Below are 14,344 nucleotides of genomic sequence, written 5' to 3' on the forward strand. Positions count from 1 at the left end.
ACTATGGTAAATGAATTTCTCTTCGACGTCCTTTATGGTGTGGGTTGTTTTGTCGGGCAGATGTCAGCTTACTGAGGCCAGAGAGAGAGAGAGAGAGATTCTGTATTTCTATACCGCAACAAACAAGGTAAACTGTTAAGACGCTATGCCCTGTCAGGGCTGTACTGGGGAATATTGTAACAGGGTAAGGGGTACTGAGGCCACAGATGTTTAAACGTTTAGACGTTTAAACAATTAGTGTACACAGCAGACCCGTAGTGGAAACCCCCTATGAGAAGTGTATGCGTAACTCGCACCAGAAGTACAGTCTTGTGAACCGTTCTATGTAGCGATATTCTACTAAATATTTACGGAAAAGAATATTTAGGTTGGATTTATACTGGCAGAATTACATCGGCTTCCGCGGAACCGCTCTGGAAGGTTTCCCACATAGTGGCTATGGGATCGGGGTGATCATCCTCCGTAGATGTGATATAGAGGATGCCATAGCCCATCAGTGCTAGGAAGCAAGCTCCACCTGATGCCCAAACTACGCCAACTACGCGGGAAACCCAGAATACGAACTGAGCAACCATCAGTCCGAGACTCCATAAGTACAATGCTTTTGGCATGCTGTAGACAATAGATAAAGGCAAAAAGCCCCAATTAGACAATTTTGCTGTGCGGAGGAAGCGAGCCTAGAAGGAGGGTGAATCAAATTGTATCGACCAATGAGGGAAGAAATGCGAACAGCAAACGAGGCAGTTGCATCTTCGAAGCCATGGTGTCTCAAAAGCAGGATTGATCCCGACAAGATGCTTGAGGATGCTGCAAGAATTGGTGCCATAGCAGATGATAATGAAGCGCGCGGTAGCATCGAGATGAGAATGCTGGCACTGTGAGATTATCATCAATATCGCAAACGACCAAACCCCCCGAGAATAAACTGACATCAGCACCGAAAATTCCTGAACGCCAGCTCAGCTATTGCAATCAATATATTGCATGAGACGAATGACGTACCCACAAAAGCAATCCTCTCCATTCCGACATACATGCAGTCATGAAAGCCTGCCATTGATCAACATATACCTGGTCGTGAACGAACAGGTCATGAAGCTTTGAGTAGTGGTGGTTAGGGATTCCCCACAACGCCAGATTTGCCAGTGCACGCATCCCAGGACGATCGACTATGTCTTCTGGCATCGGTGGATGCAATCTGTCCAATTGTGCATTTTCTTGTCCATAGTACGTCATGAATCGTTGATTATCTTTCAGTCGGTCAGTACCAGGAAGAAATCATAGTATCTTCACAACTGACTGATTGCACCCCAAAGGCGAGCTTAAAACGTGTCAGATTGACATAACATGTGTGCGTCAGATTTCTCACCGACAAAACATAGTGTATGGCCGTCCAAGGGTTGGCCTTGGATAATGGTGAGGTTGTGAACTCTTTTTGCAACAATTGTTTCCATACCTCGTCGAAAGGATAACGCCTGGAGAAGCTGACCGCACTTTTCCTCTGTATATGGGAATGTTGAGGTGCGCGAGGTCATACGATCTAAACGCGTGTCACGTCATACGGAAATGAGAAAGGCAAAGTCTCCACAAAGAAGAGCGTGATATACCTGTCATGCCGTGACATATGACGCTGATCAAGTTGTCCACAATGAGTGGCGCCATCTGTCCACAGACGTGCATCGGGAAAAACTCGACATGCACCCAGTAGAGTCTTTCCAATGCAGTATCTGTTAAATCTCAACCAACTGTCATTGTAAAGAAAAACTGAACACACACCCAAGTGTGAGTCAGACACCAACATGCCCATGTCGAGCAGCTCCGATGATGTAGGCTCGAGCCAGAAGAGGCAACGGCTATGATGATCTACGAAATAATATGCACATGTAGACGTTTGTGGAGATTCGTTAAACCAAAGTTCGACGAAGAGCTCGCATGTTTGTGGCAATACGATGCCGTATTCGAGGATCCTCTTTTCGATTAGTGCCAGATAGCCGGACACCAACTTGTCCTTTTCATTATCTAACATGTTCTCCTCCGTGACAACTGAGAAATTGCCACGTTGCATGTGAAAATATATTTGGCCTTCCGGATGTGTGAAGGAGAGCCACTTGGGCTTGGTGCTGGAACGTTAGTCATGATTAGTTTAAGCCCGCAAGTCAGTCGCCAGTAAGTGAGTTACCTGGTACGAAGTCGCAAGCCAGGTGCAGTTGTAGTGTGGTATGCATCCACCCTCGATGGAGAATGAATGAATGAATACAACACAGGATGGTTTGCAAGGACCTACCAGGACAACTTCTCATACCGTCTGGTAGCCGTCGAAGTCGTAGGCCTAAGGTCATTGACCAGGCTAAGTGGAGATGTCATATTGTTTACGGTAGTGTAATGAAGCAAGTTGAAGTTCAGTACTGCCAATGCTCGATAAACTGGGGTGGAAGAGGGAAAAGAAGTCTGGAAGTGGCGTTTAAGTTGTAGTACGTAGGTTCAGTGGAATTGAAATAATGATGGACGGGCTCCGCGACCTGTCTTTAACTGGCCAGAGATCACATCCTGTGCCGCAGTGTGGGCCAACCAGTGGCGTAATCGAGTGTTATCACTGTGTATGTCTGTACTCCGCCAGCTCGGCAGCCTGAGCGCCGGGCGTTTTAGAATAAGCGTTTTGAAACTTCTGATTCGGATTATAAGGCTCCAAATTCATCATCATCATTATCGTCTTCAACTTGGTCGTGCCAGTACTTCAATGGTCACAGTGAATCTACCAGACTCAAGTGCCATAGACAGGCAACTCGCAGTTTGGCGAGTCGGACTGTGACTGTGGCTTTCTTCGTGTCAACTGCATGCCACCGCAGTTGAACAATAGCAATTAACAATGCACGAGTCACACACCATGTGGCCCACAATGAACTCCAGAAAGGACTCTGACCATTCTCCTTCTATTAGGGCATGGCTGTTGCACTGGCATTGGCCTCAAGCGCTGCCAGCAGTCAAAGCTCACCATGGCCAACCCAGCTGTAATGCTTCACAACACCATTGCCAGAGATATCTTCCAGAATCATTATCAGGCTGTGATAATTCACAGAGGATAGTCATTATGACTTCGCCAGTACGTCTTCTTCCTTGACTCGAAAGGAGAACGTGCATACTGTGTGTTTCCGTGACTCCTCCTGCAGATTTCGGATGCGGCATGGACCGCCACAGGAGCTTAGTGAACGCGCCTGCTGGTATGCGTGGCTGTTATTAGCGTGCCATGCAGCCAGCCCGAGGCTAGTATTAAACCTTGAACGCAACTGTCAGTGCCCTCATAATTTACAATGGCAAGTTGTTGTCCCTGACCAGTATAAACTTCAAATCATTTCCTGCCACCAGAACTTCCGTGTACTATCCATAGATAGAATTAGACCAGTGGCTAGTTGGTCGGGCGTTTCGCTCGCAAATGGCGCCCGTATGATCCATGACTCGGTCTGCCACCCCTAGCGCCCAGATAAGTGATACTTCTGATGATTTCCTCAAGACTAGGTGTCCACCTTGAGTAGGTCAAACGATCAACGCAATAAGTCAATACAATTTGGCACTTACTGTCGGTTTGGCCAATCAAGTTCAACCCAGCAGCATGCTATGGACAATGGCGCTTGCGTTATCAGGATCCAGCGCTTATTCTCATGGCTAGTGTTACTTATGTACTGATGCAAAATTAGCTCCAGCCACTCCAGCCACATATACACATCCCTCAGATTGCTCACGCTTCCCTGTCCACTATTCGGCTTTCAATTCGACTCGATTCCCCTCGCCCTAACTGCTTCCTCCGCTGCACGACAACATAACTGTAAGCTAACATGGCCAATCGCGTAGAAGACGCTCCTTATGGAACACCCTCTGCCCATCACCAGCAAGTGACTCGTACTTATCATGATAGATATGCAAGATCTCATGACGATACAGGAAACACGATGAGAACGTTGCGGAACTTCATGATGAATCAAACGAGGAAGATTCAGAAGGAGAATTCCCCCCAGAAGATGTTAAAGACGAGCCCGCTCAGGGTTCTAGGTAATTTAATTTTTTTAAATTTCTGCTGCAGTGTACGATCAAGTGACACACACACCCAGGTTCAGTACCCGAGGCCCTGCTGATCCGAGGTCTGTATCCCTCCAAACCGTCCGCCGAATGGAAGCGTCCAGAAATCAGCCGCAGAATAATCAGAGCCAGTCTAACAGCCAAACCAACCCTCCGAAGTACGCTGTTTTTATTTTATCAGAGCTGCCGTTTGATAGGACCAATATATTAGGAAAACAACTGTTGCTCCTCGCCAGGTCGATGCTAAACGATACGCCGCTAAGTAGAGAGCGTGGAATATCAGCCACATCCGCGAGAAAGCGCAGAGAGATAAGCAATACGATTTCAATTCCTCGAAGTTACTTAGTGTGGTGTGATCAAGAATCCTATGATGCTGTATGTATGAACCACGAAATATGGAACAGATGATTGGAAATTTGCTCAGAGTCCATCAGGCGCTTGAACCTTGGCTGCGGTTTAGCGCTCCAGAATGGCAAGAGGACTTCTATTGATCACTGGGCCACGGCGCCCTACTTGATGGACGGACACAAATACAACTGTTATCTGTCAACTTACTAGATCCATATGTCCGGGGACCTTGATCGAAAATCTTAAAGTGACTTGCCACTTACTCATATATGGTACAGCTGTGAATACGATCTAGGGCTGATGAATTCACGCGCGCCTGCGGGTGGACATGAATCATATGAGTCCAACTGGGCATCAAAATTGCGCATCCACATTGCTGTATTGCACAAGCGCCTCCGATAACCGACGTACGTACTGTTGTAGCATGTAGCCAGGCTCAACGCGAGGGTGGGCAATTTATGTACTATAAAGCTAGGCAGACTTGGATGAATAGGCGAGAATCGCAAAAGTGTTTGGCTAGTCCAAATCGTATAAGAACGCGCGGCCGGCTCGGAGCTAATTTTTGTCCACCCCGTCATGATGTGTTGCGCAGCTCTCTCATCGAATAGTATTATTGATTAGCGAAGAAATGCACTACAAAATGCAGGATCGTTCCTGACCGTCATCATAAGTATCACGGCTTTCGTTGGTAATAACATAGGTAATGATGTGATAGATATATGTAGAGAAACGAAATTTGAGCTTGACGGAACAACAGTAGAACCTGGTGAGAGCAGGCACTGAGAGTGTCGCCCTGCAGGAACGTGCAAATCGCTGGGGACCGATAGGCTGTCTCCACTGGCAGTCACCGCAGTGTGATCAGGAATGCACAATTGGCGAGGGTCGCCCCTGAAGACTTTACGACAAGCTAGCTGTCCGAGGCATCTGGTATGAAACACATCGCTAACAACAGCGCTCAAATTGCCGGGGGCGAACAGGGAGTGAGACATGTTTGCGTACATTTGACCTATGAGGTTACATTGGGTATACAGCATGTGTCAGGTACGGCGCTTGTGTACTTGACCCACCACTGAAAGATGGTCTTAGAGTAAAACGGCGGAAGCTTGCACAATAAGCGTCCTACAGCGTTGACCAACGAGGCCGAAAAGCCTCCCGGATAAAAGCAGTCCATAACGATAACGATGCAAGAAAGCCCGTGGTGAGCAAATACTGTAGTAAGAAACGTCAAATAGGCATCCATGAGGAGGGGCACGTTCATAGGCACATTCAGTCATCGAGTGATGCTCCACTGATGGATGAGAGGTGGCGCAGGGTAGTCGGACTGCGCGGAAGGGTAACGGTGTGATGTGTTCAGGGCAAGACCTGGCAATCACGTAAATACTGGAAGACCAGCATGTACAGAGAGATATAAGGCGACAATAACTGACAAGATAAGGACATATGGCCTGTCTGTATAGCTTGACGACCAAAGAAAGCTAAAAGAAAGCAGGACGATGAAATGCTATGCGCGCGGTTGGGTTACACTTGCGCTTACGTGACATCATAAGCATACAGAGACTTCGGGCCGTCGGGGCCGGCCGGCCCAGCAATCGTGCTGTGGCTACAGTTCAGCGAAGTCAGTAGGAGATGGTGCACGAGACGCAGCATCGTGTGTAAAGTAGCTTTATTCCAACACATCGTCGAAGGGCCAAAAAAGCAGGGTCCAATGGCTTGGGTGGAGCCATAGTGATATGCGGGACATCGTGACACAACCGGCGAGATTAATATAGTGCGCGGATTATGATAGTGTGGTGGCTGGGGTACAGAGGGAGTCACCAGTTAGTCCTGCGACCATGGAGGTAGTCTCTAGTAATACGCAAAGTCACGGCCGTTGTTGTTGGGGGGGGGACTACCGGATCGTCAATAACTATGGTTGTCGGAAAGTCCGACACTGACTATGGACAAGCACAGTTTGTGGGATTGATAGTTGGAGATGTAGACAAAATTGAGGTCTTGGAGGTGCTCAGGTTGCTCGAGGATATAGTCAACGAAGACGTGACTGAAGAGGATAAAGTAGTGAGGATAGTGGAAGTCGTGAATTGCTGGGCAGACGTAGGGGCAAAGGAGGTGGAGGGTGATCGTTGTTGCGGAAGTCGAAATAGGCTGGATTGTATTAAACCGTTGAGTGTGAGTGACAAGAACAGCCCAATAATGTAACTAATCATCTAAAAAGACTTGAGACGAACGTTCGATGGACTACCATGAAGTGTACGCAGAGGGCGTCAACTTCCTTGCCCTAGGATTATCAGCAAAATAATTGCCCTCCAACGCAGTACCGTGATTCCACTGAACGGGCAGTACTCTCTGTAATCTATACTTTTGTACAATGTCTGCAACCTTCGCGTGGTTTACATCGCGTTGCTTCAGCATTTCAGGGTCCGGAGTAGGAGGCAGAGTTGCGAATGCGAGCCGAGCGATGCCTACTTGTTCTAGGTACATCTGTTTGGAGAGCCGCGGCGGATACTTGTGTTCTTGTGCGATTACACGCTCGATGCTGCCATATTCACGGATGAACTTGAGTGCGCGCTGAGGACCAACGTTCTTGATCCGCTGTGAGAAGTCCGTGCCGAGGAGCAAGAGGAAGTCGATATATGCGGACTTGGAAAGTTGGAGAGCAGAACGAACGTGGGACCCATAAACGAGGATTAGTGGATCGTTTCTATTGGCGATATTTCGAATGAGGGGAGCCTCATAGACTAGGACGTCCTAGGTGAAGAATAAATAAAGGCTCACACGTAGCCTTCTAAAAAGGTCGTACCGTATCTTCGCTTGCAACGTAATCAGCTATGCCATGGATGACAAGTGAGGATGCGAGAGCCTCTGCTTCAAAGGGTCCCTCTGACTCGATGCATGGCACTCCCATGGCGCGCAATATCTCCTTGCTCTCCTCGTACGTCTGAACGGTAGGAGGATTCGATCGGCGAGCGTAAGACTCGGAGATAACACCACTCTTTTCAGCCAGTGTTGTAAGCGCCGTCTCAGGAGCGTCTGCAAGTGTGTCCCATATTTGGCCTTCCTCTATTGTCATTTGGAGTTGGGACCTCGACATAATGTTCTCGACGCGGGTCTCGTCTGGCGACTCTGGGACCTCCACGGTAGAGGGAAGTGAAGTGATCTGTGCGACGCAGTCGCGATACTCTTGATATAGGGTGGAAAGCGCAAAAAGCACATCCTCTGGTGGGGATACGGAATCTACGATGGTGGCGAAAATGGCTTCTTGAGAGGTTTGAAAGTCAAATTCTCGAAATTGAAATTCACCTTTCCCGATGCCTGGACCAAGAGGGAGGTCTTGCATTCGGAGGTTTGGTATACCTTCAATAAGGGAAGCACCCGGATCCAACGCTGAACTGTTTATATGGTCTGGCCATGACTTGGGATCACTAGGCGTGATGACGGCAACTGATTGACCTGTACGAGCGAGAAGAATCTCCTTCATGTCTGCGTCCGAAATGTTAACAGAATCGTAAAGTGTCGAAAGGGTATCTTCCTCTGGATATGATGACAGAGCATTGAAGACCTGCTCAAATTCAGAATGACCAGACGGACATGTCTGAGAGCGAGCGGTATTAACAATAACGGAGTTCACATCATTCTGAATGGAACCCGACGGTGACAATGAAGGCTGGGAGTATGTAGGAATGGTCGTCGGAGCCACTGATACGTGTTCTAACGCGTCGGTGACACGTCGACGGTCTGGCGGATCCATGGAACGATATTGCGGTAGTAGTCGCATCAATTTTCGAAGTCTGCTCAGTCTTTCTACCTCGATGGACGAACGAGCTGCGTCCAGCCTCCGTATTTCCCTGCGTCGTTCTACCTGGGAAAGATGTCCATCTGCAGCATCTCCGGTTATTGTGGAAACTTACCTCTCGAGCTTTGGCAACGCTACGGTCTCTACCGTCGAAGACGCAAATTGCTTTCACATTACACTCTTTGAGTTCCGTGATTATGCGGTGCCACCCGAGGACGTGTCTATGAGGATGAGGCATGGGTGCGAAGTGCAGGCGCTGGGTTATAAGAGTGCCATCACTAATGTGGTCGAAGATGAGTTAGGGGAATTAGTCTAACAAAGAGCTTACATGACAATGGTCTTACCGCAGAGAGATCTGAGGCGGTCTGGAAGTTTTCTGATAACTTCTGGGCTGACGCAGGTAAATTAAGATGTGAGCAGAGAAAGCTGGTTTAAAGCTCACCAGGTTTTCTGCAAAAATGGGGTAAGACCCAGAACTCCCATGCGCACTGCAAGTTCTGACAAAAAGGACGTTTGATGTTGGAAACTGAGTATTAGCAAAAGGCAACCTCCTGTCCCATATACATTGTACAGTTCCTGACAGAGGACCGTATCATCAGCAATTTCCTTTTCTAGCTTTTTATAACTCCGCCACCGCGATGTCGTGGCTCACTGCAGCGCCTTGCAAGTAAGTCTGCCAGATCGACGACGACGGCCTTCCTTTGTGAATAACCTGGGCTCCTTGACCTATCGATATAAGCGTCTACAGACCAGCTATTAGACAGGAAGCCGTACTCAGTATTGACGCGACTCAAACGAGTTCAAACTCAAGATGTCGGTGATGCTCACGAAGTTCGAGTCCAAGAGCAATCGCGTCAAAGGTATGTTCGTTTCTGAGCCTGTCATGGGTTTATGACGAATCTGTGTGTCACAGGGCTTGCTTTCCATCCGACTCAACCACTGCTTGCTGCCGCGCTTCACAATGGAAGTGTTCAGCTCTGGAATTACCGTATGGGCGTATTAGTGGACCGATTCGAAGAACACGAAGGTAAAGTTTATTCAAAATGCAATGACTACGGTATTTATTTCATGTCATCGACTGCTAGGACCTGTCCGGGGTGTCGCAATTCATCCGAGTCGAGCACTACTGGTTACTGGAGGCGACGACTACAAGATCAAAGTATGGGGTGAGTGGGGTTTTTATTTCGCAAACGTCACGCTCATGAGCATCGTAAGACCTGAAACCTCAGAGCAGAAGGTGTCTATTTACTCTGCACGGTCACCTCGACTATGTCCGAACCGTTCAGTTCCACCACGAAATGCCATGGATTGTAAGTCATGTTTCGTTTTGTATTCAATAGTTTGTTGAAAGTTGCCTGGATATGCAGTTGTCGGCGTCCGACGATCAGACTATTCGGATATGGAACAGTACCTCGCGGCATTGTATTGCCATTCTGACAGGGCACTCTCACTATGTGATGTCCGCGCAGTTCCACCCAAAAGATGATCTCATCGTCTCAACATCAATGGACCAAACCGTCCGAGTCTGGGACATCTCCGGCCTGCGAAAGAATACACCAAATAACGGCCCTAATAACTTTGAGACGTTTGATACGTTCTCCACGGTCAAATACGTGTTGGAAGGCCACGATCGCGGTGTAAACTGGGCGTCATTCCACCCTACTCTACCGTTGATCGTGTCTGCAGCTGATGACCGGACGATCAAGATTTGGCGAATGAGCGAGACCCGGGCGTGGGAGGTTGACTCGTGCAGAGGTCACTTCAACAGCGTGTCAAGTGCTATATTCCACCCGAAGCACGAATTGATCGTGTCTTGCGCTGAGGACAAGACTGTCCGAGTTTGGGATCTGGCCAAGCGGACGGCAATCCAGACGTTCAGGCGGGAGAACGACAGGTTCTGGATTTTGGCTGCACACCCTAACCTCAATCTATTTGCAGCGGGACATGACGGTGGTCTGATTGTGTTCAAGCTCGAGCGCGAACGGCCCGCGTTTACTGTGCACGGAGATATGCTTTACTACATCCGTGACAAGTACGTGCGCACTTACGACTTCAACTCGGGTTCGGACATTGGCTTGCTGAGCGTAAGGAAATTCGGAAGCCCGTATGTTCCTCCGCGTACCCTGAGCTACAACCCTGCCGAGCGCGCCGTTGTGGTCACCATCTCTTCCGATAATGGGCTATTTGAGCTCTCTTCACTGCCGACACAGTCCAATGGCGAGGTTAAAGACTCGTCTTCAGATGGAAAGCGTGGCTCTGCTCACAGCGCAATCTTTGTTGCAAGGAATCGGTTTGCAGTGCTCAACAAAACCTCCCAGGTAGTCGCTCTAATATTCCAGTCAGAGAGTATTGTTCTCATGATTTCGCAGCTCATTGAAGTTCGCGACTTGTCAAATTCAGTCGTGAAAAGCATCAAGCCCCCGGCCCAGACTAATGAAATATTCTATGGTGGTACAGCCTGCCTGATTCTCAGTTCAACGTCTACTGTTGTGCTGTATGATATCCAACAGCAGAAAACCATCGCAGAGTTGAATAGCCCACCTGTTAAATATGTCGTCTGGAACGCGGACGGGTCGCTGGTCGCTCTGATGAGCAAGCACAGTGAGTCCATATTATGTAGTTCTTTAAACTGAGTTCAAAGCCATGCACAGCGATTACTATCGCCAACAAAAACTTCTCGCAAAACAGCCTTATCCATGAGACGATACGGATCAAGTCTGGTGCTTGGGATGACACAGGCGTTTTTATTTACTCCACGCTCAACCATATCAAGTACTGCTTGCCACAAGGGTACTGATCTTCCTTCCGCTAGCTTGCACGCAACTGATCTATCTGTCTTTTCAGTGATCATGGCGTCATCTGCACACTCGATAACCCCGTCTACCTTACCCGTGTCAAGGGTAAAACTGCTCATTGCCTGGACCGATCTGCACGCCCACGCACTATTACGTTCGACCCGACTGAGTACCGCTTCAAACTCGCGCTCCTGCGCAACAATTACGACGAGATACTCCATATCATCCGCACGTCGACATTGCTTGGGCAGAGCATCATTGCCTATCTTCAGCAAAAGGGCTTCCCAGAGGTTTGTTTTCAAGTGGAGATCCGTGAAATATGGAATACTTATACAATGTATAGATTGCACTGCACTTTGTGCAAGACAAGAACACGAGATTTGATCTTGCCATCGAATGTGGGAACTTGGACGTCGCACTTGAGACTGCAAGAGCGATCGACCGGCCTGAGTGTTGGGAGCGTCTAGCACAACAAGCCTTGAAGCAGGGCAACCACAAGGTTTGCCTCTTCCCTTGCATGTTGTTCGATAGTCAATTTATTGCATCCCAGATCGTCGAAAAGGCCTACCAGCAAACCAAGAACTTCGACCGCCTGTCATTTTTGTATCTCGCTACAGGCAGTACAGAAAAGCTTTCTAAAATGCAGAAAATCGCGGACGCACGAGGCGACCCCATGTCACGCTTCCACAATGCGCTTTATGCCGGTGATGTTCTTGGACGTATTACTGTCTTGCGTGACGTCGGGCTTCGTAAGTACATCCCTTCAACCCTGGGTTTCAAGACTTACCACTGCTCCCTAGATCCCCTGGCGTATCTTACAGCAAAGACAAACGGTTTGGAGGAAGAAGCAGCTGAAATCCTTGAGGCCGCTGGCCTTACCGAAGCCGACGTGGACGACGTCCCTACGTTTGGGAAGTGTACCCTCCAAACTCCATCTGTTGTCACTCCTACATCCAACCTCAATTGGCCATCTATTTCCATGGGAGAATCCTTCTTCGACCGTGCGCTCGCCAACGGTCATCTTGATGGGGACGGTGATATACCTCACATCAATGGCAATGGCATGGACCCAGGTGCAGGCGCCTCTACCGCCCTGGATGAGTGGGCAAGAGATGAAGAACCAAATGTAGAGGAAGATGGATGGGAGCTCGACGCAGAGGCGGACGACGATGAGGAGAAGGATGCAGATGAGGAGTTTGAGGATGCCATAGAGGAGGAGGATCTTGGCGCCGGCGCTGCGCCTGGTGTGAGCGAGAACGAGCTTTGGGTCCGGAACTCACCGTTCGCAGCCGAACACGTCGCAGCAGGATCATTCGACACCGCCATGCAGGTGAGCTAAACGTTACCTCCCATTTCGAGTAGAATACTCAATTACTCTATGACCTAGCTTCTCAACCGGCAGCTTGGCGTTGTGAACTTTGCGCTCTTGAAGCCATCGTTCTTGTCCATCTACCGTTCATCACACGTCTACGTTTCGCCAATCGCTTCGTTGCCGCCATTGCAATTGCACATTCGGAGGAATCCCGAGGAGACTTCGCCTGGACGGGTACTTCCTGTTGCTGCTCGGACGCTTCCTTCGATTCGCACGGAGCTGTCAGAGGGATACCGCTTCGTTTCTGGAAACAAGCTCTCAGAGGCTCAGACAACATTCCGGTCGGTGTTGCAAGCTTTGCTGCTTATGGTTGTCTCATCAGATAATGAGGCAAAGGAAGTAAGCGCTATCAGTTGCTTGGATTTTACACCAACTGATCATACCATCAGTGGCGAGACACTGTGACGGCCGCCCGAGAGTATCTCCTTGGTGTCTCCATTGAGCTTGAGCGGCGACGTATCGCACAGGATGAACCTGACAACGTCCGCCGGAGCCTTGAACTCGCCGCGTATTTCACGCACTGTCAGCTACAGCCCCAGCACATGCAGATTGCACTACGGAGCGCTATTGGTGTGTTCGCCAAAGCCAATAACTATGCAACCGCTGCCAAACTGGCACGTCGCCTCCTTGAGCTTAACCCCGATCCCAAAATTGTTGCACAGGTACGCCCCTGATTATTTTAGTTCGTACATTGCCCCTCGCTAACCCGTATGTGAAGGCTCGTCAGCGCATCGCAGCAGGGGACCGCAATCCCCGGAATACAGTTGAGGTCTCATACGATGAGTTCACAGAGTTTGAGATCTGCGCAGCCACGTACACGCCTATCTACAAAGGCTCGCCATCAGTTCGCTGTCCATATACTGATGCGGCGTTCCTGCCTGAGTTCAAGGGAAAATTGGACCCGTTGATAGAGCTGACTGAGATTGGGGCGACTGCGAGCGGGCTGCCTGCACCGCGGTAGAGTTTTGTTAGATGTGGATGGACAATGTTGTCAATTAGGGATAATCGAATCTTTGCATACCTTTTTTTGTTCTGAAAATTGTTCCGACATATCAGCTATGTAGAATACAGGGGTATCATAAGTGCGCTGACATTGGTACGAGCACGAATCTGTGGTCTTAATTAAACACATCCTCGGAAATGAGAGAGGAAATGAGGACTCGACCTACGACATCGTGACCACCGCTAGTGCGCATTGGATAGACTTAAAGAAAGATGATAGTGAGACAAGACCGGCAAGAGACATGACGATAGTCGGGGTACTAGTATGAAACTGAAAAAGGAAATTCGACCTAGGTTCGCACAAACTGCAAGTTCAACTCTACTGGTATGCAACAACAGATTATAGAACTACTGGAGGGTGCCAGCTTCAGGATGGTCTTTGCAGGTGCCGAGATGGCTGCTGCACCGAAAGCCAACAGCCGAGTCGTCTTTTTACCTTCTTGCTGCTCAATCGGATTTATGGGCCGGCCACGTACGACACAGAACGACCATCGATCATATGCATGCTTCTCTTGTATACGGCTCCAAAATTTGCCATCGTCGGACTCGGGACCAGTGGCGACACCAGCTTGGATATGCCAAACCCCACCGTCCAAGTACTGTCAGTAATGAGGGCCAGGGCTTCGTCTCTAGATACCCACTTGGCCTCTGATTACCTCCGCTCTTGAACTCGTCCTCATAAAAATTCTTGACCTCCAAGTTCTCCGTCAAGACATGCATCAGTGTGCTTGATGTTTCGAATGACGCGGCGGATCGACTGGGTCTGTTCGGACATGATATATTCTATTCGTTGTTTGGGAGGTTATATGCGTGACGAGAAGCTTGAGGCATCAAGCACGCACATAAAAAGAAGCTTTTAAACATCAAGTAACTAGACATTTTATGCTTCAAGCTTCAAGGTCTGTGTCTAATCAGACAGTTCTATGCTTAAATCTGACACTGTAGCCTGGCTCTTCTGAAACTCTT

The 14,344-nt window shown here is 48.9% G+C and overlaps 4 protein-coding genes across 4 annotated transcripts; 1 reads left to right on the forward strand and 3 right to left on the reverse strand.

Moving 5' to 3' along the window:
- Window positions 1-100: 100 nt before the first annotated feature.
- DEU56DRAFT_809046 (uncharacterized protein) lies at window positions 101-2,594 on the reverse strand. Its single transcript, XM_041353456.1, has 11 exons — window positions 2,285-2,594; window positions 2,180-2,230; window positions 1,777-2,120; window positions 1,608-1,727; window positions 1,457-1,540; window positions 1,370-1,405; window positions 1,301-1,321; window positions 1,003-1,250; window positions 931-947; window positions 731-875; window positions 101-677 (listed from the first exon to the last, which is right to left on the reverse strand). Exons 1-11 carry the CDS (start codon window positions 2,362-2,364, stop codon window positions 375-377), a joined length of 1,449 nt encoding a protein of 482 aa, XP_041207590.1. The 5' UTR covers window positions 2,365-2,594; the 3' UTR covers window positions 101-374.
- Window positions 2,595-5,382: 2,788 nt separating this feature from the next.
- DEU56DRAFT_809051 (uncharacterized protein) lies at window positions 5,383-6,087 on the reverse strand. The gene is made up of 3 exons (XM_041353457.1): window positions 5,954-6,087; window positions 5,847-5,894; window positions 5,383-5,781 (listed from the first exon to the last, which is right to left on the reverse strand). The coding sequence occupies exons 1-3, from the start codon at window positions 6,064-6,066 to the stop codon at window positions 5,502-5,504; spliced, it is 441 nt and encodes a 146-aa protein (XP_041207591.1). The 5' UTR covers window positions 6,067-6,087; the 3' UTR covers window positions 5,383-5,501.
- A 299-nt stretch (window positions 6,088-6,386) lies between these two features.
- Window positions 6,387-8,790, reverse strand: DEU56DRAFT_809055 (PIN domain-like protein). Its single transcript, XM_041353458.1, has 6 exons — window positions 8,652-8,790; window positions 8,538-8,600; window positions 8,325-8,487; window positions 7,717-8,275; window positions 7,217-7,650; window positions 6,387-7,164 (listed from the first exon to the last, which is right to left on the reverse strand). The coding sequence occupies exons 1-6, from the start codon at window positions 8,690-8,692 to the stop codon at window positions 6,655-6,657; spliced, it is 1,770 nt and encodes a 589-aa protein (XP_041207592.1). The 5' UTR covers window positions 8,693-8,790; the 3' UTR covers window positions 6,387-6,654.
- A 79-nt stretch (window positions 8,791-8,869) lies between these two features.
- DEU56DRAFT_809058 (coatomer WD associated region-domain-containing protein) lies at window positions 8,870-13,587 on the forward strand. Its single transcript, XM_041353459.1, has 15 exons — window positions 8,870-9,069; window positions 9,123-9,236; window positions 9,295-9,375; window positions 9,425-9,519; window positions 9,577-10,527; window positions 10,579-10,810; window positions 10,861-10,999; window positions 11,054-11,294; window positions 11,348-11,503; window positions 11,555-11,753; window positions 11,805-12,334; window positions 12,392-12,715; window positions 12,766-13,038; window positions 13,095-13,486; window positions 13,542-13,587. Exons 1-14 carry the CDS (start codon window positions 9,021-9,023, stop codon window positions 13,335-13,337), a joined length of 3,627 nt encoding a protein of 1,208 aa, XP_041207593.1. The 5' UTR covers window positions 8,870-9,020; the 3' UTR covers window positions 13,338-13,486; window positions 13,542-13,587.
- The last annotated feature ends 757 nt before the right edge of the window (window positions 13,588-14,344 follow it).

Source organism: Suillus clintonianus (genome assembly GCF_016758775.1).
Source record: "Suillus clintonianus strain FC179 chromosome Unknown DEU56scaffold_44, whole genome shotgun sequence".
Lineage (NCBI taxonomy): Eukaryota > Fungi > Basidiomycota > Agaricomycetes > Boletales > Suillaceae > Suillus > Suillus clintonianus.